At 55.6% G+C, this 24,710-nt stretch overlaps 1 protein-coding gene across 1 annotated transcript in view; it reads left to right on the top strand.

Annotated features, from left to right (window-relative positions):
- LOC131828857 (cadherin-23-like) overlaps window positions 1-24,710 on the top strand; it is a 269,926-nt gene that overhangs the window by 40,283 nt on the left and 204,933 nt on the right. Inside the window, exons 2-3 of the mRNA XM_059169997.1 lie at window positions 1,147-1,218; window positions 7,675-7,752. Coding sequence (XP_059025980.1) covers window positions 1,152-1,218; window positions 7,675-7,752 — 145 coding nt within the window. The 5' untranslated portion in view covers window positions 1,147-1,151. The remainder of the gene's footprint in view (window positions 1-1,146; window positions 1,219-7,674; window positions 7,753-24,710) is intronic.

The following is a 24,710-nucleotide window of genomic DNA, read 5'->3' as shown; positions in this document are numbered from 1 at the left end:
CTGACAAGGGCCTTTCTGGGTCTGGAATGATGGGCTCTGACCTTGTGTCTCTTCTGGAATCTCTTGCCCCTAGATCATGCCGAGAGGAGGAAGTCTCTCTAAAAATCCCTTCCCTTTAGTTTCCTTCACCTCCCAATGTCTTTCCTGATTGCTTATCCACAAGGGAGGTGGCAGGTCAACTTGGGTCCCGATTCTGACCTGGGCCCCCATGAGCCGGGGGTCTCTGAGCAAATGGTTAAACCAGAGGATGATGTGCAGGCTCTTGGCGAGGCCCTGAGGGGACACAGAGGTGTGTGGGCTGTGTCCCTGCACTAATAGGGCTGACATTTTAGAGAGAAGCGGGGGTTCCCAGCTGAGAAGTGTGGGCCTCCCCTCCCCCCGGTGTCACGGCTGGTCTCTGGGAGGCCCGTCCCTGAGCTGTTACGAGGGTGAGGAGGGGCCGGAGGACCAGGGGCACTGCTGTGGTGGGAAGCACAGTCTCCTTCCCCAACACCCTTAGAGGTGGGATCTCGCCTTGCTGAGCCTCTGGGGGCTGGACCCCAGATCTCACTGGAGCTTCCCTCTGAGCCACCACAAGTCTGGCTTCAGCTTTCTACAGACTTGCTGTACTATGACTTAGCCCCTCTGTGCCTCTCTGGACACAGTGGCCTGCTTCCTCCTCTCATATCCAACTTTTTAAGAGAAGATGGTGGATATAAAAAGTGAGAAAAGACATGCCCATTGGGCACTTAGGCTGGGGGATCTGGGCTATTGGGCCTGCCAGGCCTTCTCTTAGGCCCCAGACATCCCGCTCAGTGCCCATCTCCTATCCCTGTCCCCAGACCAACCAAGACCTGTCATTCCTGGGGCCCCAAAGGCAACAAACCCCTCCTCCCACCAAGCCGAGAATGCCTCAGTCATGCATTTCTGAGAGCCCCATGTCCCCTGCCACCAGACCAGGCCACCGTGTCATACCCAGCCTGGGATGAGGACCAAACCCAGTGACAGACCCTGTCTTCTTTCCCATGTGCGCGCCCCCCACCCCAATGTGAGGTGATTCCCTTTCCTCTTCCCCGGGGCCAGATCTCCCTGGAGCTGCAGGGGTAGGGGAGTGTGGGAGGAGTTCCAAGAGCAGACTTGTCACCTTCTCCTTTCTTGTGTCCCCAGGAGCCATGAGGTGCCTCGCCGCCTCCAGCTGCCTCGTGGCCTGGCTGTTTGTGCTGATCTCTGGATGCTGGGGTAAGTCCAATCCTCTGCCCTTCCTGCCCCACGGGGTCTGTGCTCTGGGACAGGGGCTGGGAGAGGGCTGCTCCGGGCCTGCAGACCTTGCCTTGCTGTGCGTGTGAGCGGGCAGACACTTCCCTCTGTGGCCTCGGTGGCTGCGGCACTTCCAGGGCTGAAAATACCAGCCTCCCTGAGAGGGAAAAGGAGGAGCCTTAGAAGGAGTGAGCTCCCGGGGCAGGAGGCATCTGTGCCATCAACCCTCCTCGTGGGATGCAGGGCCTGGCCTCAGTTCTCTTCAGTTTCCCAACTATCGTGTGAGCACCCGCCATATGATGCTCTGTGTGTCTGTGGTGCCCGGCTCCGGGGCATGCAAACAATGGGTCATGCTCAAGGAGCCCAGAGCCTAGCTGGGGAGGAAGACACAGCCAGGATTTACCACATAGACTACAGGTGAGCAGAGTGGTACTGAAGGATGGACCCAGCTCCAGAGAAGCCCCGCAGGAGAAAAAGACTCATTGGGAGGGACCCAGCTGGAGGGAAAGGTTTCATCTTGCTTTGAAGCCTGAGAAGTAGTTTTAGAGTAAGGGAGCAGGAGGAAGGAAATCCTAGAGGAGGGAACAGCCTGAGCAAAAGCGTGGTGGTGAGGAACTTTTTGACCTTGCGGGGGGACCCACCCTCCTTCCCCTGCCCTTGCAGTAGGCAGATGCGTGTCCACTCCGGTGCCCGTAGAAAAGACCCGGGCATGTGCCTGTCCCTTGGCTCCCAGACAGCTGGTGGCAAGGAGCAAAGCAGCTCTAGGCTGCACTGAAGGGAGGCCAGGACCGCAGGCATGGCTGGCCCAGTGTCTCCTGAGGTAGGGTGTCCCCGGGGAGGAGCTGTGGGCACAGGGTGCCTGGTGACGTGGGCAAACACATTCCTGAGTGAGGCCAGCTCCCTCGACAACTCCAAGGAGCTGGGGAGTCTCTGGAGGGAGCCAGCCTCACGCTGGCCGCCCGACAGTCCCCTGAAAGTCCCCTCTCCTGGTCCCTGAGTTTGGAAGGCTCTCTGCTGGAGTACCTCTGTGATGGGGAGCTCACTCCCATCCAGGCAGCCTGGGATTGCAATGTAGGCTCACAGACTCTCGGGGCAGAGCCAGAGGGGCTCTCAGACCCTCTCTCAACTCTGGGCAGACTTTGCAGGGAAATGGACACCTGGAGAAACAGCTGGTCCAAGGTCGTGCAAAGCAGGGCGTGGCTGAGCCTCAGTCAGGGTCTCTGATCTTCCCTGGGTTAGCACTCCCCCACCTGCCCTCTGAGCCCCATTTGGGGAGGTCTTCATGGGAACACCTGAGACAACTCTGACCCTCTGGCTCTGCTGTATGGTAGACGCCAGGACACTCTCCTCAGTCTCCCCAGGGGCTCTGTGACCTTGGACGCACACGCCCTTCCTCCTGCTGTGAAGAAGAAATACAGATGTAAAAATAAAACAGGTGCCGAGAGCTCAGCTGTATTCTCAGCAGAGGTGGCAGCTTCCTCCTGAGCCCTGGGGATGGAACACGGCTCGTGCATCTCAGGCGGGCACAAGGGAGCAGCACGGGGCCAGGACTCCTGGTTTCCAGCCCCCGTTCACCAGTGGCCTCCCTGGGGCAGTGTCTTAGCCACTCTGTCCTTCAGCTTTGTTATCTCTAAAGTCAGAAGGAGCACAGGACTCCCCTCCTTCAGTTGTCAGGATGATCGGTTGGGTTCATGCACGTATTAAGACCTTAGAATAGCGTCTGGTACATATTAGGTCCTACGTACGTGTTAGCTCTTTGATTATGAGCTGTATCTTTCTCTGGGGGAAGCAAACTGGGGCACAGAAAACAGGAAAGTTAAGCAAGTTGCCTGAGACCACCCAGCCACTCTGTGGCAAAACCACCCTGCTTGGGGGCTAGTCAGCTTTGCGTGTATGTGAGGGGCATGCTCTCTCTCTCTCACTCCTGGGTACTGTCCCCTCTTCCGCGTCCCTGTCTGAGGTGGCCAGTGTTAATTCCTTTGGTACGATGAGACCATGGCTGACTTAGGGACTGAGAAGCACCCTCTTTGCACCCTGCCCTCCAACACCCTCCCTGACCCCTAACCCTTCCCTCGTCCCGCAGACCATCCCCCATCACCTCTCCCCACTTTGCTTTCACCTGAACCACAGCCTTAGTGGATCTTTCCTCCCATCCCGGGCTGTCAGCGATGGGTCAGTCTCACAGACTAACCCCCCTGGTTGTCAAACCCCCTTATCAGCCTGTCCTGTTCTCTCTGCTAAAGCTTCCCCTCCTTCTCCCCGGCGTCTGTGGGCCGGTTGGGAAGGCAGGAAGTGAAGGACTGAGCCGGTATGCCCTGCCCCATCCCCGTGTGGTCTGGCCCCAGGGCCTCCCACTGGTCCTGCAGTTGGTTCCCAGGAAGGGGGCAGGGGGGCTCCTGATGGTAGGGCTACCAGCACTCGGGCCCGACAGCAACACGTCAGGCTTCTGACCCCCAGGATGCTGAGGGCCTGCACTGTGGCCACTGTGACAGTGACACAGTGCACAGGGTACCTCTGGCAGGGCTGCAGGATGGGAGGGTCCTGTGGGGCTTTTATCCTGAAGCTTGGAAATGGGGGCCGGACAGAAAGATTTGGCCAAGGCCACACAGCAGTGACTGTCACGGAGCTCGGGAGGCCTCTAGCTTTGTTCTCTCTGCCCAGTGCTCCTTCCCTGTCAGGGGGCTCCCCACGACATGGATCTCAGTGTGAGCCACTAGGCCTCTTGCCCTCATCAGTGATCAGAGAACTGGGGAGGCAGGTGTGGGCTGGATCCTTGCCCAGCTGCTTCTAGGCTCTGCCACTTCCCAGTGCTCGTCAAGCCCGAGGAGGAATCGCCGTCCCATGACCCTGAGTAAAGTCAGTGCTCCCTGGCCTGGCATCTCCACACTGCGTCTGGCGGCAGTCATTCTGGGATCAGGTGCCCCGGGCCAGGACACTGCCCTCCTCCGTGCCCTCCCCAGATCTTCTTCATCCAGCAGCAGCAGCAGCTCCTCGAGTGCTATTCTCTGTGAGCCTCCCTGCTCCCTTCGCCCCTCAGGCCTGTGGCGGTGAGAAGCTCAGTGCTGGGCATTGTTTGCCATCTTCAGAGCTGGTGGACTCCTCTCTTCTGTGTAGGGAACAATCAGTGAGGGTGGCTGGGGGAGGCAGGGAGACGCCCCCAGGACAGAGCAAGCACTGGATGGAAGCTCATGGGGGACCGAGGTGTGTGAGGTGTGGGGGCATGGGAAGCCCGGACTCTCCATCACCGAAGTCCCCTGTACCCCCTCCTCTCCTTGGGTATCCACTCACAGTCCAGCCTGGATAGAGGTCTCAGAGCTCCTGAGAAAGCCGTTTTGCCTCAGGAGGACAGAAGCTCGGTGCCTGGGCAGTGGTTTTTAAGAGAACAAGTAACCTGTCCATGAGCCCCTTTCCCCACCCCCCAGCCCTCCCAGTCTCTGGGCACTGCCCTGGCCGCCCAGGGCCGCAGGGCCACTGGAGGCAGCAGGACTATTCTAAGAATGCTGGCCCTGCTCGGTATGTGCAGGGGATACGTGTCCCCGAGGCCCTGCCAGTTACTCGTGCAGGGCTCTCTGCAGCTGATTATTGGCAGGTCCTGTAAAAGAAAATCTTAAAGTGAATAATGCTGCTGCAGGCGATTTTTTCCCTTGCTGGTTTCCCTCCCCCAGCTGCCCAAGCCCACCGCTGTATTCTCTGGGCACCCCTGAGCCTTCTCCCTGAGTTCAGCTTGCTTCCCATACCGGAGCCCAAGTAATGACGGGCTGCAATCTGAAGCAGCCTGTCATTAATACCAGTATTAATAGTAGCCACCCTTTTTCCAATGCTGGCTCGGTGCTGGCTCATGGCACTAAGTGCTTTACGTATGTAATCTCACTTAATCCTCGGGACTACTGTGAAGTAAGTCTTACTGTTGCTCTTTTACACCTGAGTACACTGAGGCATGGGTAGATCACACAGCTAGAAGGAAGCACAGCAAAGTTCCAAACAAAGACAAGGCCCTTGATTAGTGGCCTCTTTCTGAGGCTGTTATATGTGCGAGGGGTTCTAGATTCCTGGCATGAGGATGGAGGAATGTATATGAGTGCATGTTTATAGTAATGGCGATCAAAGAAGGCTTCTTGGAAGAAGAGGCATCTGTGATGAAACTTGAAAGATGACTAGGACTTGGACTGGTGAAGGCAGAAGAGTCAGCAGTCCTAGCCAGGAAGCGAGATTAAGGCCAGAATGTTTGAGGGATCAGAAATGGCATCATTCTGAGCAGATTTAGGGGGAGGAAGAAAAGATGCCACCCTCTACCCCCCCACCCCCCACTAGGAACCATCTCAGGTGGGAGGGGCAAGTGCTCTCCCTCGGCTCCAGCCTTCTCACTTCCTGAGAGCTGGCCTCTGTTCTCCAGGCAGTCACAGGCCCTGAGAGAGCCCCAGGTCAGCAGAAATGGGGAACGGGAGGGCTGTGTCGAGCGCCCGTTGAGGAAGTCCCTGGAGGACCCAGCGGGAGCTGCTTAGGGCAGCACAGTGTCAGCCCTGTGCAAGCCAGACCTGCTACCCACTGGTTGGCAGGGGTGGAAGAGGAAGTGCCCTCCTCACTTGCGTACTTCCAGGTGTCTTCCCACACCAACAACCAGTCCTTCAATTCTCAAGACACTGAGTGGGTGTCTGACTTACATTCAGTCTGACTCTATCTGGCGTTAGTGTCAGATCATACAGAGTTAAGGGTTCAGGCCTACAAGATCACCCCCACTTCACAGTCAGTCCCAGGTCCCAGGTCCCCTGTGCTCTGACCTACCAGTCCTAAGTCAGGGGTTCCTTTGACCACCTCCCTCCAACCCCTCCTCAGGTTGGATCAGCTGGAATGACTCTCTAAACTCAGGGAGGCATGTTGCTTACATTTACTGGGTTAAACAAAGAGTACAGCTCAGGGGCGGCCAGACGGAGCAGGGTTGAGGGCAGTGGGAACCTTCCACGTCCTTGCTGGGGGCCCCACCCTCCCAGCAGGGGGCTATGTTCACCTCCTGGAAGCTTCTCTGATCTTTTAAATCTCTAGCCTCCTCCCCCCGCTGCAGGTCCAGCTGGGGCTAAAAGTACCCACTGTCTATCTAGTCGGTCTTTCTGCCACCACCAGCCCCATCCTGGATCCCCTCACTAGCGTAAACTCAGCTGTGCTCAAAAGGGCCTCCCTACAAAGGACAAAAGACACTCCTCTTGCTCCGAAAATTCTAAGGCATTTTGGAGTTCTGTGCGAGGAACTTGGACAAAGATATATATATATATATATATATATATATATATATATATATATATATATATATATATATTTTTTTTAAAGATTTTATTTGACACAGAGATAGAGATCACAAGTAGGCAGAGAAGCAGGCAGAGAGAGAGGGGGGAAGCAGTCTCCCTGCTGAGCAGAGAGCCTGATGCGGGGCTCGATCCCAGGACCTTGAGATCATGACCCGAGCTGAAGGCAGAGACTTAACCCAGGTGCCCCCCAAATATATTTTCTATTATACCACACTACTGAAGACCATTGAGAGGAGGCTCAGGTGACAGGTAAACCCGACCTCGGGGAAGCCTCGCATGGAGGACTTGTGGTATGAAGGGCTCCTACCGGTATGGCCCCAGTTCCCTCCAGACCCAGCCCTCACCCCAAGGCCATCACAGAGTGGTATGGGGCCGAACACCTGGGGGCTCTGTAAGACCTGGGCCACTGATTTGCTATGTGACCCTGGGCCAGTGACTACGGATCCCCTACAAGCCTTGTTCTCCCCAACAGTAAGATAGGGAGAGGATAGCCCTGGCTGTCCTGCGAAGATGGAGGGAGAAGGTCCCATAGGTGGCAGTTCTTGTGACACCCCGTGGGATGGGCTGGCTACGCCTTCCCATGACAGATGGCTGCTGAGAGCCCCTGAGTGCCATGCCCTGCTCTGAGGCACAGCCCGGGGCCTCGACACGCACACCCGCCACCTGCTGCCATGCGGCCTGGTGGGAATATGACATGTGTGTGACTTGAAATTTTCTAGGAGCTGCATTAGAAAAGAAACCCATTTTAATAATAAGTTCCATCCAATATATCCGCAATATTTTCATTTCAACACGTCATCCATATCGAAGGTTAATGGGATATTTTACACCCATTTTTTTCATAGTCTTTTTTTCAAGTCTTTGCAGCCCTGCATGTATTTCATGCTTCAGCACGTCTCCATGTGGTGCCCAGGGTGCCAGAGCCGCATGGCGCTGGTGGTCTCGCTCACCGTAGGACCTCCCCACCCGCATTATTCCCCGTTTACCTCGAGGCCGGACGGGGACTCGCTGGGGGTCCTAGGAAGGTGGCTGTGGCGCTGGATGCAGGTTCCACACCCTCTGCGGCTCCCACTCCGTGTCTCCTTCCAGAAGCTGGCCTGAGGGTACTTGACTGACGCTCTTGTCCTCTGACCTCCAGGCCAGGTGAACCGACTGCCCTTCTTCACCAACCACTTCTTTGACACGTACCTGCTGATCAGCGAGGACACGCCTGTGGGTGAGTTGGCACAGGGGCCACTGGACGGTGGGGTGGGTTCCACTCCCCCAAGTGAAGGGGATCCTAGAGATGGAGGCCATGTTCTACCCATCACTGGAGACTCTTCCATGATGTTCATACGGCCTCTCCTTGGTTGTCCCCAGGGATGGGGCACTCAGTACTTCTAGGGATGCTCCTTCCAACACAGGGGAGTTTGAAATGTCCAAGGATTTGTCACATTGAGCCCAAGTTGCTTGACTTCTACTCCTGCACTCATTTTGTTCTACAAATGGCTCGTTCCTCTTCTCTGTGATATGTTAAAGATGGCAGCCATCATAGAGTTTGTTGTAGCCTTCTGTACTTGGCTGTGATCACTGAGTTTTCTGCATTGAGGACGCCTGTTTTGGTCATGAGGGGAAAAAATTGGGCTGTTTAGGAGGTGATCACAAGCGTCCCTTTCCACCCCAGCTTGAGTCACTTCATGACCCAGCTTGGCGCTCGTTCCTCTTCCGGAGCGCCTGGCTTCTGTACCTGCGGCTGGAGATGGGCATGCACTGACCTGTGGCGTCTGCTTGGCTCTGAGGACCAGAAGTGTCTCAATAAATGGTGGTTCACGGAACAAACCAATCTTGCCGCCATGCTGATGGGAAGACTCTCGCTCCTGGGAGCAAACTGGCAAACATTGGGGCCTGGAAAGGTCCCGCCTCCAGCCACATTCCCTCCTCGGTCTTCATTCTTGTGGGTGTCACTGTAGGGAAAGTGCCTGTCATCTGCGGCTTCTCTCTCTCGGGTCTGGGGGTGGGGGTGTGCACGAGAAGCAGGGTATGTCTGGGGTAGGCCTGGTGTATCTTTCTGGAGCATCGCTTGTCCTTGAAAATGAAGTGGGATGGCAAGCAGGGGGGAGGGGTGTGAAGGTATTGAACACGTAGGTCATTTTTAAACACTCTTTTATCTAAAATCAAATGTAGTTGTGTGATGGAGGAGATGCAAAATTCCTCAAAGAGAATCTCTGCTTGAAGAGGGGAGCCTTAGCAGGCCCCAGACTCTCTCCTGCTGTTTGGGGGGCATGACAGCAGCCCCTGAAGACGCCTTTCCTTCCAGTCTTCCTGATGGAAGCTTTTTTCCAGGTGGGGACAGGGCATAGCAGGTGTGTTTCTGACTATTGTGGGGATTGTCCCCACCGCCCAGGGCCATTTCATTTCTAGGGCCCATGGTGGGTTGGGGTGGGGGGGGGGACTCTGTGGAATGTGACAGTTTTTCTGGTGACTAGCTGCCCCCTTGGATCAACACTGAAAGGCTGGATTTGTGGATGTAGGTATTTAAAGGGTCCTCCCAGAAGGAAGCTACCTGTCTCTCTGGAATGTTCTTCCACAGGCTTACTCTCCTCCTGGTGGGGGGTGGGGAGCATACCTAGAAGTCCCTTGGGGGTGCTGCTGAGCTATTTTCTCCCCCTGGGGTTGTGTCAGGACCTGTTTGTGGGCTTCTGGATTCATCTGGGGTTTCTCCCCACACCTAGGCCTAGCATGGGGTCAGTGCCGAGAGAGGAGGGCAGGTGTCTGGTTTGTGTGGCTCCGAAAAGGAAGGGATGTTAGCAGCCTTCGTCATCATTAGGGGCTTCCTCAGTTTATCAGACGTAGAGGGCATGCACCCTCTGTGCTAGGCCTGGCCGCTGTGCTTCCAGATAGGAATTCGATGAGGGCATAAACAAGTCAATGTCAGGCTGATGGGGGCCGGGCTGGATGTCTGAGTAAGTCCCGGTAGAGGATTGAAGGAGGAAGGGGCATCCCTCTGGAGACAGAGCAGAGGCAGGAGGGAGCAGGAGAGGATCTGGGGAGGTGGTGGGCCTCAAGCAGAGTCCCAAAGGGCTCCCTTTCCTTCCTTCCCACACTGTTTCCTACAGCTGACTTTCAGAAGGGTCTGTTTTGACCCCATCTGTGGTGGAGGGAATACATTAGGGACAGGTGGGCCATTGAGGCAGAGGTGTGGCCGAGCCACTAATGGACCAGGGGAAGGCCGCTTCAGGTCAGCGGTGCTGGCTCCATCCACCCCAGCTGTGAGCCTGCCCAGCTCCAAGTCTGGGGTTCACAGAGGCCTGAGGGCTGGAAAGGTGGGGGGTGGGGAGGATAGAGGTCGGCCAGTGCTGATAGTTATGGGCCCTAGGCCCATGCCCCCACCGCAGGGAGTCCTCCAGCAGGCCCTGCTCTAGCTACCTTTGGCTCTGGTTCTTGATTGTCTTCTGCAAATGCTAGCATCGATCGGCTTCCAGGAATAACTGCTAGGACACGGCCCCATTAAGGCTGCGCCCGGCAGTCCCAGCAGGGGCGTCCGTCTGGTGCAATGGGGATTGATCCTTGGCTCTGGGGGACCGTAGGAATGAGAGAGAGCTCAGTGAGCTGGAAGACGGCTCAGTTCCTCTCTCTGGGCAGGGGCTGGTGCTGAGCTGGCTCTTACCCTCCTAGTTCCTCCTTTCCTTTGGCATCAAGATCAGGCAGCAAGCTCTGGCTTGAAAGGCATGAATTCAGTTTTTGCTCCTCACTGTGTGGTATTGGGCACAACGCTGTCCCTCTATGGGCCTTACCTCCCATCTCACCAATGAGAGGGCATTCAGAGGTTGATGTGGACCCACGTGGTTGGGGCAGGTGCAGACCTCGGACCGGCAGAGGCCAGGGCAAGGATAGGGGTTGAAACAGCTTGTCCAAGGGGCTGGACCTCTGCTTGCTATGTGGAACAGGGCGGCCCAGAGACTTGACCTGGAGGCTTGGCTCTCACTGGCCCTTTGCTTTCTGAACGCCAGTGTTCCAGCCTGTAAAATGGGAGGAATCCCTCTTTGGATTCCATACCTGGAGTGTTTTGTTACTGCAAGGAAGGCCTATGTGTGGCCCAAGGATGACTGGTTGAGCTGTCCTGCCAGCCACAGCTTTGCGGTGGGGACAGACAAGTGCAGAGAGGAACTGGGTCTAGCGGCCTGGTCAATACCAGTGACTTGGAGGTGGAGCCCAAGCCAGTCTGAAAGTGGAGGTCAGAGCTGTGGGCAGCTCTGGGGCTGATTATCTGGCTTCTGCTTATGCATGATGATGGGGAGCTCGTGATCCCAGTAAGACACGGGCTATGGGACAGTTTTGGGGATGAAAAATTCTTCCCAATATTAATCTGAAATCTGTCCCTGGAACTCCCACCCATTGAGCCTGATTCAGACCACTGGAGCCTTACAAATTAATAATAATAACACATGATGTACTATATATGTATAATACATATTATTATAATAACTATGTTTTATTGAGTACTTGGGGGTAGCGTACAGTGTTTTAACTAACGTGTCTTCAGATTCCTTTTAAGAATCGGGGTAGAGGGCGCCTGGGTGGCTCAGTGGGTTAAGCCGCTGCCTTCGGCTCAGGTCATGATCTCAGGGTCCTGGGATCGAGTTCCGCATCGGGCTCTCTGCTCAGCAGGGAGCCTGCTTCCTCCTCTCTCTCTCTGCCTGCCTCGCTGCCTACTTGTGATCTCTCTCTGTCAAATAAATAAATAAAATATTTAAAAAAAAAAAAAAGAATCGGAGTAGAGTTACCTGCAGGCTCTTTGGGTTTGCAGTTTCTGTGAATGTTCTCTCTCGGGCTGGAGACTGCGACTGGGATTCAGCACAAACCTTCTGAGCCTTTCCATTCTCTACGTGCCCGCCTCAGGCCAAGCCCACAGTATGGGGAGCGGAGCATATGGGGAGCGGAGTGGGAGGGCGCAGCTTGGCCATCCCAAATCTCTTGCGGAGGCTTACACATCATGTCGCTCTATCTCCTCACCCATTTCCAGTTCCAATTCCCTCTGCCTGATGTTCTTTTTGAGGACCATCTCCCAGCCAGGGAAGACAGGAGCCAAATGAAGTCATTAGGTAGCTCTGTTCCTCCTGCGGCCCCCAGCCTGTTAACATTCAGGGCCCCCTTGTCCCTGTGTGTCTTGCTGCAGATGTGACTATCTGTCACTGGCAGCCGAGCCATCCTGGGAGGGGCAGAGTGAGGGCAGGTCAAGGACTCCATGCCTGCTTGGGCTGGTGGCCTCGCCCCCATGGTGGCCCCAGCTGTCAGCAGTGAATGGCCACATGGTACCTTTAGGATGAGGGATGGATGCTTCCTGATGCTGTCTCCAGGTGACCTCCTGAATCCACTCAAGACACTCACCAGTATGGCCACATCAATGTCACCAATGATCTCCAGGTGGCTCAAGCCAGTCCTCAATTCTCAGACCTCTGGCCTTCCGGCAATCGGTCTTCTCTTCCAGGCATCAGCTCTCCGGCTGTTCCTTAGCCTCCAATGCGCCTCCTGCCTCTCTGAGCGCTGCAGGGCCCCCAGCCCAGCTCTGTATGCCTTTCCCATGTTCTAGCCCTATGGCCATCTCCTCTGGTCTCATGGCTTCAGGTCCTTTCTGTATGCTGGTAATTCAGAACCTTCTGTTTCCTTCCTGGGCCTCCTCCCAGAAGACGTTCCAGACTTGCATGCCCACCTCTGTGCTCAGCATTTCTACCTGGGTGCTGGAAGGGCTCCCAGCCTCAGTGCACCTGGGCCAGACTCCTGCCCTTCCCCCAGACCCCACTTCCCCTGCAGGCTTGCCCGTCTCAGTTGCCCCTGCATCCCACCCCCACCCTGGATTGCTCAGGCTAGAAACTCGGGGTTGTCCGGTGCCTTCCCTTTCTCCCTCAGCGTACATCAGCAAACTCTGTTGGCTCCACTTTCAAAATATTTCCAGAATCTTCTCACTTCTCGCTCCTTCAGCTCTTGCCACCACAGTCCAGGCCTGGATTAGTCCAGCAGCTTCTTAATGGTCTCTGGGATCTCCCTGTCTCCTTGGCCTGCTACAGCCTTTCCCCACCTCTGCAACCAAGGGGTCAAAGGGTGCTTTTGAAGCCAAAGCAGAGCCCCTCATGGGGTGTGCTAAAGTTCCACATCCCACTTGGAATGAAAGTGACAAAAGGCTGATGGACCTCCAGCTCCCTGTCAGACTTCATCTCCTTCCCTGTCCCCTACCCACTCTACCTGTGCAGCTCTGCAAGCATGAAAGGCGGGTTCCCACCTCGGTCTTGCAGTGGCTACTCCTGCTGCTTGGAACTTGGTGAGTGAGCCTCCGCTGGTCAGTCTGGTCAGTTCGGATGTTGCCCCCTCCCTGCAGCCTTCCTGGGTTTCTCCAGGCAGGGTTCAAGCACTGCTTTCTTTCCTGTTAGTCCCAGCCACAGTGCTCTTGTGGCTCCATTGTTTATCTGCCTCCACTGTTGCACTATCATTGCCTCCAGGTGGCCCGGACCATCTCCGTGTCCCCAGAAACCAGCTCGGGGCCTGGCTTGAGCCTGGGGCTCAGGGCTCATCGGGGAAGCAGTGAGGTTAGTGCATGTGTGGCAGGGGGAGGGGGGTGTGTGTGGCTCCAACTGGCAGGGGCTGGAGCTGGCTCGGTTCCGGCTCACCCTCCCTCCTGCAGTCTCATTCCAGGTGCTCCCCTCCCAAGGGTGTCAGGAGTGAGGTGTTGGTGATGACAGGGATGGCTGCCCAGGAAGTGGGCCCGGGAGAGCGTGTGCCCCAAATGGCACAGACACTGTGCGTGCCTGTGCTTGTGAATGACGATGCTCGCCTGTGCCGAGGTCGTGTTTTTATCATTCCAGCAGCCTGCTAGGGCTGCATGTGGTGTGTCTGGTGGGGACCCTCAGGGCTGACAGAGGAGCTCTGTGAGGGGCGGAGGACATCTAATCCATCTCCCTTGGCCATGACCTTGATCTTCATACCTCAGCTCCTGGAAGGGGTGGTATCCCCACCAACATCACTCCTTCTATCCTGGTTCTAAACACCACCAGCCAAAAGCCACCCAAGGGCCTTACGAAAGGAGTGACAATGCTTCATCGCGGCCTGTCACCCACCACTCCCACAGACGCCCCGATCTCCAGCCACGGGGCCATACTCAGCAGCCCAACACCTCCCCTCTGTCTCCCCTCTGTGCCGTTCCCGGGCCCGCCCCTGGGCAGGAAGTGCTCTTCCCCTTCCTGCCTGGGGAATTCCCACTCCTCTCTCCAGGTGTAGCTCAGATATCACCTGCTCTGTGAGTCCACGCTGCCACCCCCACCCCCTGGCTTTGTATTTGCCTCTCTGCAAGCTCTCAGTGAGTATCCTCAGAGTTATTTGTGGGTAACACCCCGTCGGCTGTTCACTTTTACTTACTACTTTTATGAATATCGACGTTACAATTAATTATAATTTTAGTCTTTATGTATATAATGTAAGATGTGGAGTGATAACATTAGCCGGCGTTTATTGACTGCCAACCTCCTGCCAGGGCCTCCAATAAGGGTTCTCAACACCTGGCCTCTCGTAGCCCCCACGGGGAGCCTTGGAGAGGCGGGGCGTCTCCCGCTGGCCCCTGAGGGAGCCAGGCCCGCATGTGCTCTGTGCCGGGCACCGCGCGGGGTACGAAGACGGCCTCAGCAGACACTGAGTGAGTCTAGAGGGACGAGCGAAGAAGGCACGAGGTTGAGTGGATGCGGCCTGGCTCACGGAGCCCCCTCCCCTGGGCTCCCGGACCCTCCACTGGTCACCAAGGTCGCTGTACCCAGAGCTGACTTCCCCCCCAGGAGACCTCCTCAGGATCCCTCAAAGCATCCCGAGCCACAGTTCAGGTGATAATGCCCGCGCTAATCACCCGCACGACTTAATTAGTCTTGTCAGGAGCCATTAAGGCAGGAGCCCGGGATTCATCAGGATGGATCGGGCCCAGCAGCGCCTGGCACCGCGGCCGGTCGGCGCTGATTAATTTGCCGGCAAACGCCATCAGTGCCCAGCTGTTCCGTCTGGACCCGGGGAGAGCAGTTGTCAGGTGGGCTGACCCCACAGTAGAGGTTGCAGAGATGCAGGAGGAGAGTGCCAGTGAGTGCTGGGAACAGCTCCCGCGGGGAGTCCCTACAGAGCTCTGAGCACCAGGACCGCTGGGATGAATGGAGGGCCAGACCTGCATGGGGCTTCGGAGCAGACGTGGAGAGGGGTGGGTAGGAGGGGGAGTCTGGGAGAGGTTTCGGCCTCTCCTGGGACCATTCCCTGTACCCAGTGTCCTAGAGGAGGCTGTCCCTCTTTCCTGAGCCCCTCTTCCATTCTGCAGTCAAATGCTCTACCCCTGAGCTATACCCCCACCCCTCTCTCATTCTGTAAAGAGAAGAAATCATGTCTCAGGAGAGGATGAAGGAATCACAGGGTGAGAATGGTTTCTCTCTTAACCAAAGGATTCTTTAGGACTGACACGGAGGAGAGGAGGTCCTGGTTCCCCAGGGCAGTTGGTTGGCAAGGGTCAGAGGCAAAGCCAGAGGCATGATGGGGCTGGGGGGAATTAGATATGGGGAGTCCAGAGATAGAGTCCCAGGTATCAGGGGTGTGCGCCCTGTACATGTTTTGGGCTTTACTGCCAACCACCTGTACAGAGGCTGTGTAGCCCGCTAGCCTGTATCGATATAGAAAATATACAGTGTCTTAGACGATAATAATGCTAAGGAGAAATAATCATCTGTGGGTGAAGTTAGGGCCAGATGTAGACTGTGGGGAGATGTCACAGCCTGTGTTCATTTTCACCCCGCACCCGAAGGACCCTCTGAAGGCCTGTGATGAATAGCTTAGGGCCTCCTGCAAGGCATCTCGATGACCACTGCCTTTGTCGGACACTCTCCATTTCCAGATGGGGAAACTGAGGCCCATGGTGGGGAGCGTGCCCAAGGGCTCCAGAGACTGACTGTTGCGTTCCAGAATGAAGACTGCCCAGACCCCACAGCCCAGCTGCAGAAGGGGCTGGAGGGGACTCTGCCCATGCAGGCACTGGGCTCCTGGGGGCCTGGGAACAAAGGGGTCAGTCAGCTGGGAGCTTGGGACTTGAGATTTGGAGAAGGGACCTCCCAGCTGCCACAGTCTGGGGTACAGTGCTTAAGGAAAGTAATGAGGGAGCCTAGAGGTTCCTTGGGGCTGTTGGCATTGGAAGGGGAATGGTGTAAGATTTTGGAGGGAAGAAGGTGACTCTCCCTTTGTCCAGATGATCAGACACTGGGACCCAAGGCATCTGGGGCCCTGCATTCCTGGCGACCTCAGAATAGGGATTTTACTGTTCTTCTAGGAGTAGGAGCAGGGTGACTCACAGGATCCCTGGAAGGGCCTGGAAACTTCTGTGGCCTTGCCTCCTCTCTGTTTTTCTTCAGGGTAACATAGGCCCTCAAAGGGTATACCCTTGGTAGGGGGTGGCTCTGTAGCCACTCCCCTGAGACCTCTCCCTGGACACATCTGGAGCCTGTGACAGCCCCGGCCGTGGAGAGACTGCCCCTCAACCCATGGATGGGGGTGGGCTGGGCATTTTGGATGCTGCCGTAATAACACTAATGATAACGATGGTGTACCACCTGTCGTGTGGATAGGCTGTTAATGACCTGCACTGGACACCTGTGCCAGGCCGTGCTCCGGGGTTGGGTAGAGATATGTACATTCAATGTAGCTGGGGAAGCAGCAGCTATATTTTGTTCCACACTTGCTCTGTGTCTAGGGAAGCACTTCACACACATGGTGCGTTGAATCCTTATAGCAAACCACAAAAGTGGTTCATATACCCCCACCTTACAGAGGAGGGGCAGAGGCTCAGAGAGGTTAAGCAACTAATATGGGCTGGAAATTGGGCTTGAGTGTATTGCTGCCTTACCCCTGGCTTGTGCACTTAACCACAACTTGGGGATTCTGTGTGTGGGTCATTGCTTTGAAGGAGCCCCCATTAGGAGTGGAGAAGGGGACCCATGGTAGGTGCCCAGCCCACCCCGGGCGAGTGGAAGGCAGGAGCTACAGATGCTGCTAATGCTCAGAGTGGGAAGGAATTCACCCTGGGCCCAGGGACAGAGAAGGCTGTATAGGAAAGGTGGCAGTGAGCAGTTGGGTTTTGACAGGCTGAAGCCGTAGGAGAGGCATTTCAGAAGGTGCTAGAATAGGCTGGCCAACCATGGAACAAGCAATTTGTGTTGTGTCCTGGATGGCAGAAATAGGTTGTTGTGGTTAAAAATAAAAATAATAACGGTAATTATTTAGGACTTGCGTCTTACTCATTGGGTTCCCTGCATGGTCTCACTGAATCCTTGCAGCAATGATGGGAAGTCTGTTCTGTCGTGATCCCCGTGCTGTGGACTCAGAGGTCAAGCAAGCTGCCCAAATTCCCGCAACGCAGTCAGGATTTGGATCCTAAGAATTCTGGGTCTGGTATCCTCACTTAATACCCCACTGTGCTACCTCTTAGGATAGTCTGGCCTTTCCACAGTCTGTCACCGGGAAAGGGTCTCAGGGGCCAAGGGCCTGCCTAAGGTGAAGACAAAACTGCTCCAGGGAGGGGACAGTGGCCAGCACGGCTTGGTGTGGGCACCCAGGCCCGGGGCAGGAGCCTGGGTCTCTGCCTGGCTCTGCTCATGCAGCTGAGTGAGCCTAGGCAAGTCAATTTCCCTGTCCAGGCCTCACTTCCTGCATTACCAAAAGATGCTAATCCTTGCCGGACACACTATGCGGAGTTGGATCTATTGCTAAAAAGTGACGGGGAAGATAGATGAGTGTATGGGGTCAACCAGGTTGCTTGCTCCTAGGCCCACATCCCTTCCTAGTGACCCTCCAAGAAGGCAGTGGGGGCATCGGCTAGCTGGGCTGTGACCCAGCGGCAGGCACTTCCTCTGCGGGGAGCCAGTGGGCTGACAAGGGAGCTGGGCTCAGCCCTGTCACCGGTGGAGGAGGTGAGCTTGCAGCCGCGCCCAGGAACACTTGGGCTCCCCGGGAGCCAGCCGAAAGGTGTGATTGACAAGAGCCGCCAACCTTCCAGCTGTCTGGGGAGACTGCGCCGGCAGAGCTGGTTTGGAACTTGTCATCACACCCCTTGCCTCGGCTGTTCTTTACACGGCTCAGGGGACCTGGGAGCCCGACTGCCCACCTGCAGCTTAGCCCGGAATCGGAGCTCCAGGGGTTTTGTCAGAGACAGTGTGCATGCTCGGGAAAGTGGGCGCTTGGTGCAGGGCTTTCCCCCACCAGGTCCCCTCCCCTGGCACCTGTTTCCTCTCCCTGATGCAGCGCAACAGGCATGGGGAGGGAAGCTGAGGTGTGGCTTCTGATCCCAGCTCTGCCACTTCCTAGCTGGGTCACCTCAGGCAGGACCTGTAGCCTCTCTGAGCCTCATTCTCCTCTTCCGGAAACAGGCATGACTGTCCTTGCCTAGCCACCTTCACAGGGAGCTTCATGAAAGCGCTTTGAAAAGAAAGTTCCCGGGAAAATGGTGGATACTGTTTTTATCGAGCTCCTTGTCCTTAGTGCCTCCTCTTCCAAGAAGCTTTCTACTGCATCTTCAGCATGTGTGACCTGTATCACCAGCCATGTAACCTCTCTCTGCCTCTGTGTACTCAGCTGGAAAATGGGATGAACACACTGTGTACACTGGTAGGGTGGTGGCGAGGGTTAGATAAGTTAACTTTGGGCATTTAGAACTGTGCTTGGCACTAATAGACACTAACCTTTGTTAATAGTCATCATTAACTAGTGCTTTTCCCAATTTGTTGAGAAGCAGGTTGGGGACACCCAAGTGGCCAACACCCACTGTGTCTAACACATAAATATTTGCTAAGGTTTAATGTGTTTAATGTGTTACTTTCCCAAAGGATGTTTTCCCTTTCTAGGTGGGAGAGTCCCAGACATCCCTGGTACCCCCTTCCCGGCCTGACCAGGAACCCAGTTGGCACAGCTGTCTGCTAAGACTGGTGCAGGTGACAGGTGGGCCCTTGGAGCTGTGGACACCTCCTTGCCTCATTGGGCAATGAGAGTCACCCGCCTGCTAATGGGTGGTGTGCCTCCTGCTGCTGCTCCCCATTCATCCCAGTCTGCCCAGAGCCCCTAGAGTCTGTCTGCTCCCCTGCCCCTGAGTCTGCTCTGCCTGATTCTGGAGGCCCCTAGATCCCATGGCTGGCCCTCTGACCTAGGGCAGACTTTGCCCATCTTCACCCTCTCGGTGATCCTCCTGTCTGTCAGGTGCTGTGCAAAGGCTTTGCCTGCCTGCTCATTCCATGCTCACAGTACCCCATGAAGGCGGTGGTTATTGAGCCCATTTTCCACATGAGGAAAACTGAGGCTTAGCCAGGTGGTCACCACCCCAAGGCTCATGGTCATGAAGTTGCAGAGCTGGATTCAAACTCAGGTCTTTCTCCCTCCATAACCAACACTTGACCCTCCCTGGGGGTGAGGAGATCAGGGTAGGTGAGGATCAGAGTAGGTTCCCTCCCCGGGGCTGGTACCAGCACTTCACCCACCGTCTCTGGCCTCTCTTGCCCTCCCCAACCCTGTCTGCATGCCACAGTGAACCAGGAGACAAGAGCCTCAACTCTGGTCCCCACGGGCCCCGTGCCGTCAGACAAGGGAGAGGACGTGCCTCCACCGCCTCTCTCTGTCCCCACCCCCTGGTGTCCTAGCGCTGCTCAGGGACCCTACTTCTCTGGCTCTCTCAGCAGCAAGACTGTGAGTGGCCAGAGCCCCGATGCTTCCTAGGATTGATTCGGCCTTTGAAAAGGATAATTCAAGATGAACATGCCGGCATCCGACCGGAGTGAGATGGAGGGATTATTGAATGTAGACCTGCTTCGCTGCATCAGCTGCTTTATGAGCTCTCTAGAGAAACCCTATGTCGTGGATAACTCAGCCTGACGGCCAGGGAGGTGGCGTTGGTCTCCCACATTCTCCCGGCGAGTGGTGCCAGCAGCACCCAGGCATCCCGCTTGCCCTGTCTGGTCCCCCAGAAGCAGCTTCCAGCCTCTTGGTGAATAGGTCATTGTCCCTCCCTCCTTGTTCATCAAGTCCTGCCCCAGGATGAGGGGTGAGGACAACGGCACCCCCCTGCTGGGTCCCTGCTGGGTCCCTGTGTGGCCCCCTGGCTCCAGGCTCCTCACACCTGTGGGATAGAGTGGAGGTGAGTGAATGAGAGCCTGCAGCTGTATCTGCTTGATTTGTGGCAGCCTGTCTCCCCGGGGTCAGCCCAGCCTCGTGGCCAGCAATACGGGCTCTGCAGGCTGGCGGATTCCCTGGCCGATCGGATGCAGTATGCTACTTGGGAGGTGACCTGGTGGGCTCAGCTTTGCTCGGCACTGACACAAGGGCATGAGGCCAGGGCCGCAAAGCCGCTTGTGGGGTTCTGGCCACCCAGGTCAGCCCTGGTCACCCTGGATGTCTGTCCTTATCAGCCTCCCCCACAGCACCTTGGTATTCTAGGAGACAGACCAAGTTATAAACTCTTGGAGGGCAAGGACCAGGTCTTAAAGCCTTGTAGGTAGGTGGGGTTGCCTGGAATGCACAGTGGCTGGACAGTGAGGTCCTTCCTTTCTTGGTGTCCCCTTTGGAGTGTCTGGTAGGGACTGGCCCCGGGTGGCATTCCTTCTGCGTGTAACATCTTACATTGTCTGTCCAGGGGTGGTGCTGGCACCAGCATTCTGTTCTTTTTAACACAGTCCACATCTCCTCGCTCTTGCCCTTCTCTACGTCCTGTCACACCACGGGACTTGGAGTGTGATGGCAGAGCCTTGGGGGAAACAACGCACAGAGCCTGTGCTGGGCTCCCTCACTCCTGTCCCCTGGATGACTCACGGGGCCACTGCTGACCCCGCTTTATAGATGAGAAGTTCGTCCCCTGACTTGAAGTGTCAGTGCCAAGGTTTGAATCCGACAGTCGAACCCTCGGGGTGCCCTTGGCTCTGTTCCCAGCTGTGTGCCCCTAGGTAAACGTCCTCAGCTTTTCAGCCCTCAGTTTCCTCATCTCGTAAGCCAAGGCTAGGAGGTCTCTCCCATTGTTCCTTCCCTCTCCCCAGCAGTTCAGGACCCCCTGGAGGGCCTGTTACCACACCCTTCCGAGTTTCTGACTCAGTAGGTGAGCCCACGTGGGGCCCGCACATGTGCGTTTTCCACAGATTCTCATAGCTGCCCTTGCCATGTCTCTCCCCTGCCTCTGAAGTTGGCTCCTGGTGGGTCTGGCATGAGTCCTCCGTCCAGGTCTGCCCATCCCATAGCCCCGGAGGTGGCCATCCCGTGGACCCGGTGTGGGGCTCCCCAGGACTGCCCCTCACCCGGCTGCATGTGTCTCATGTTCCCTGCTTGCGACAGCTTTAGCTTCTCCTCGGGAGATGGAGGTGTGACTTGAGACAGGTCCACAGGGGAGAGAGGAGCAGGAGAGCCCAGATGTGAGATGCCCAGCGTGGCCTGCCCCTAGCCCCACCTTCGGTGTTTACACAAAGTGGCCGTGCGGCGGCCATAATTACTCCTGACAGCCTTCATTAAAAGCTCTGGAGCAATTTACAGTCAATTAAGGAGAAGGGAACTGCTCCCTCCTCAGGTACCCCCCCGCCCCACAACCACCTGCTTCGAGGGAGCCCGGCCCAAAGAGATGTGATCTCGTGGAAGGGGCGGGTGTTTCAGGGCCTAAGCAGGGAGGAGGGGGAAGAAGAGGGGCACGTGGCTTCTGAGGCCAGTGAACCCACTGTCCTCATCAGCAGCAGCCAAGCCATCGGTCACCAGCTCTCGGCTGAGCACTTTCAGTGTGGTATGAGGACCCGTGAACCATGGTGGGAGGAAGCCAGAGCCCTGGCTCTACCCCAGGCATGCCAAAGCCTCAAGTACTTCCTTCACCTCCGGGAGCCTCTCTTTTCCCATCTCTAAAAAGGAGCCGGTCCGGTGCTTTTTGCAGAGCTGTTGTGGTTATTGAAGGAAGTGCTGAATGTGGTGAGCACAGGGCCTGGCCCCCACTAGGTGCTCAGTGGCAGAGACAGTGACTCCAGACCCACCTGGCAATCTCACCCAGCCTTCCATGCACAAGTGCTTTCTAGAAGCAAATGCCTGTTCAGAGACTGACGGTCTGAGCCTCACACAGTCCCTGCCTCTCTCTTAGAGAGCATCAGTTCTGAGGATGGACGCCTCTCCTTCTGCCTAAAGGCCAGTTTTGGAAAATCAAAATGCTTACTAGCTGCATTTCCCTCTGTCCTAGAAGAAAATAGCTTCATCGTGGCGGGGCTCAGAGTGGGCTGAGGAGAATGTATATTTTAACAATGAGATTACCTACCTTATTAACCAGAAACGTGGCCCTGGGAAAAGCATCACTGCCTTTCAGCTCCGAAAAAGGTAAATATCAGAGTCCGCTTCAGAAATGACAGTAAGGAGGCTGCGTCCTGAGATTAGACCAGGGGCCACATCGAGAAGACAGACTCTGCCTGGGAGCCGCAGGGGGCTGTCCCTGCTCCAGCCTGGTGTCCTTATTTGGAGGGATGACATATGGACTGTGACATGTGACATCGGCCCAGCACAGAGCCTGGCACACCATCCAGGCCAGTGAACCCCCACCTGCCGTCACTCGCATGGCAAGGATTGCCTTTTCCTGTCCAGGTGGTTTTCTGTTCAGTCTGAGGCCGTGGAAAGAATGATGAGGAACAAGGACAGGGTGGTTCTCCCTCCCTTCCACCCCCATTCCTCACCCTGGAGAGTGTCTCTTTCTCAGCCTCCCCTGTCTGGCTCCGGGTAAGGAGGGTGAGTGGCGGGAAAAGCAGGACTAAAGGTGAAGGAAGTGTGCATTCTTTTTTTTTTTTTTTTTTTTAAGATTTTATTCATTTATTTGATGGACAGAGACCACAAGTAGGCAGAGAGGCAGGCAGAGAAAGAGGAGGAAGCAGGCTTCCTGGTGAGCAGAGAGCCCGATGCGGGGCTCCATCCCAGGACCCTGAGATCATGACTTGAGCCGAGGACAGCAGCTTAACTGACTGAGCCTCCCAGGGGCCGCTGGAAGTGTATATTCTCGTAACAGCTGGCTCTGTTGCCAGAGTTTTCCTGGCCATAAATCAGGATGTTGACTCTCTGGTGAGCAAGTGTCAGTGGGGGCAAATTTTCCCCAGCATGTCCGAGAGCCAGGATTCTTCAGGTCAAAGGCACTGGGTTGTTAGAATTGCTCTGTTTTGCCTGTAGTTTTTGTGGTGAGTTCCTCATCCTCTGCCCCTTTGCTTTCGCTGGGCAGGGTTCTGCTGTCAGCAGATCCAAACCCAGGGATGCTGGGCTCTCTTCCATTGGCCACTTATTGAATTTAACCAGTGCATAGAGTACTTACTCTGTGTCCATGACTGCTGTGAGCTCTTTTGATCGTTCTAATGTTCCTGGGAGGAAGGTGCCGTCTTTATCATCACTGTTTCCTAGGTGGGGAAACAGACAGTTGCAGCCACTTGCCCAAGAGCACACAGCTGGTGAGCGGGGCTAGAGCGAGTATTTGAACTTGGGAGGTCTACCACCAGCAACTAGCCTCCCACTCAGTGTACCCTTCTCCCTCCGGATAAGGGAAATGATGGTGGTGGTAACGGCTTCTGTTTACTGAGTGCCTACAAGGTACCCGTTTGCATGTGTTATCGCCATCCAACCTTCATCATCACATCAGGTGGGTATTTAGGGCTCTATGTAGCTGATGGGGAAACTGAGGCTCGGAACAGTGAACTTGCCCATGGTCAGGGGAATTATAAATAACCCAGGGCAGCCCGTCAGTGAGTCCCTGCCTGCAGGGCTGTAGGAGATGGTCCCCAGGGGTCATTCCTGCCAGCTGGTCCTGCTGTATTCCCAGGATACTCTGGCTTCAAAGAAGAGGGGTGTTTTGAGCCCCACCCATTATCTGTGATAAGACTTTTCTCATCCGAAAGCAATTTCACTCAGCCGCACCATGCCAGAGCCTGGGCTGATCATTCCTCCTTATGGGTCCAGGTCATGCCAAGAGTGTGAGCAGTGGGGCTTGGGGAGGAGGAGGACAGTGCAAGACACCAGGACCTCTCCTGGACAACTAATGGTCGGTCCCGGTCCTGGGTCCCACATGTCCCTCAGTTACACTGAAGACCAGTGACAGGAAAGGAGGTCACTTAAAGGGCTGCTCTAGCCTGACACTCCTGAATTCACACCCCCTTCACTCCCGTCCTTCTGATTGAGTCTGATAGTATTAATAAGAGCAGCCAGCTAGGTGCCCAGACTTTATATGTATTATTGCATTTGGTCCTCACAACCACAGAGGAGGGCCCATCATCGGTATAAGATGCTACAAGCATCCAGGTATAGCACTACAGTATCCTGAACATGTGGTTATTTAAAGTCCATTAATTACAACCTAAATGGAAACATGAAACTCACTATCTTACCTACACTGGCCACATTTCTCGAGCCGTCAGTGGGCATGTGTAGAGGGCTTGCTGTACGGGACAGCAAGGAGAGAGAATGTTTCCGTGATCCCTGTGAATCTGATGGAATGGTGTGCTGGTACAGAGTACCTCAGCTTGTCACACGAGCCACTGAGACTCGGCAGTCCGCCAGCTGTCACTCACATGGGGACCGGCAACCCCCACAAGGGAACACCTAAGCTCTAGATGATTGTGTTCCATGCCTGGTCATCATCCCCCTGCCTCTCAGGGCAAAGAACATTCTTTCCAGGCAGCAGCTGGAACACTTCAGGCATAGAGAAGCAGTGTGACCTGCTCAAGGTCGAGAGGCTAGAGTCCACTGGGGTAATGGAAGCTGAGGGCCCTGCGTCATTGATTGACCCCCAGCTCTGCGGACCCCCAGCCAGGCCAGCTCTGAGGCTGAGCTAGTGGGCGATGTGCGCACCCCCTATCCAGAGGCAGCCCCGCTGGTTATGAATTTTTACAGCTGTTTACCTGACGTCGTTCTATCCGGGAGTGAAATAACTCTCCCCACGGCCACTATGAATTTTTCGCTTCCCTGGGAAAAAAAAAAAAAAAAAAAAAAAACAGCCCCTGTGATTGGAACATTGTCTGCAGTCCTGTCAGGTAGCCGGTGGTGAATGACAGGTGAGAGAAAGGAAACGGCTGAAAGCCATTACCCTCTTACTTCAGCGGACTTGGGAAAATAGTCATAAATTAGTGCCGTGTGCCAAACGAGGGGAGAGGAAAAAACACAAAAAATAAA

The sequence above is a fragment of the Mustela lutreola genome, chromosome 4 (assembly GCF_030435805.1).
Source record: "Mustela lutreola isolate mMusLut2 chromosome 4, mMusLut2.pri, whole genome shotgun sequence".
Classification (NCBI taxonomy): domain Eukaryota; kingdom Metazoa; phylum Chordata; class Mammalia; order Carnivora; family Mustelidae; genus Mustela; species Mustela lutreola.
Note: the sequence above shows the minus strand (reverse complement) of the source record. Positions and strands in the feature narration are given on the sequence as shown.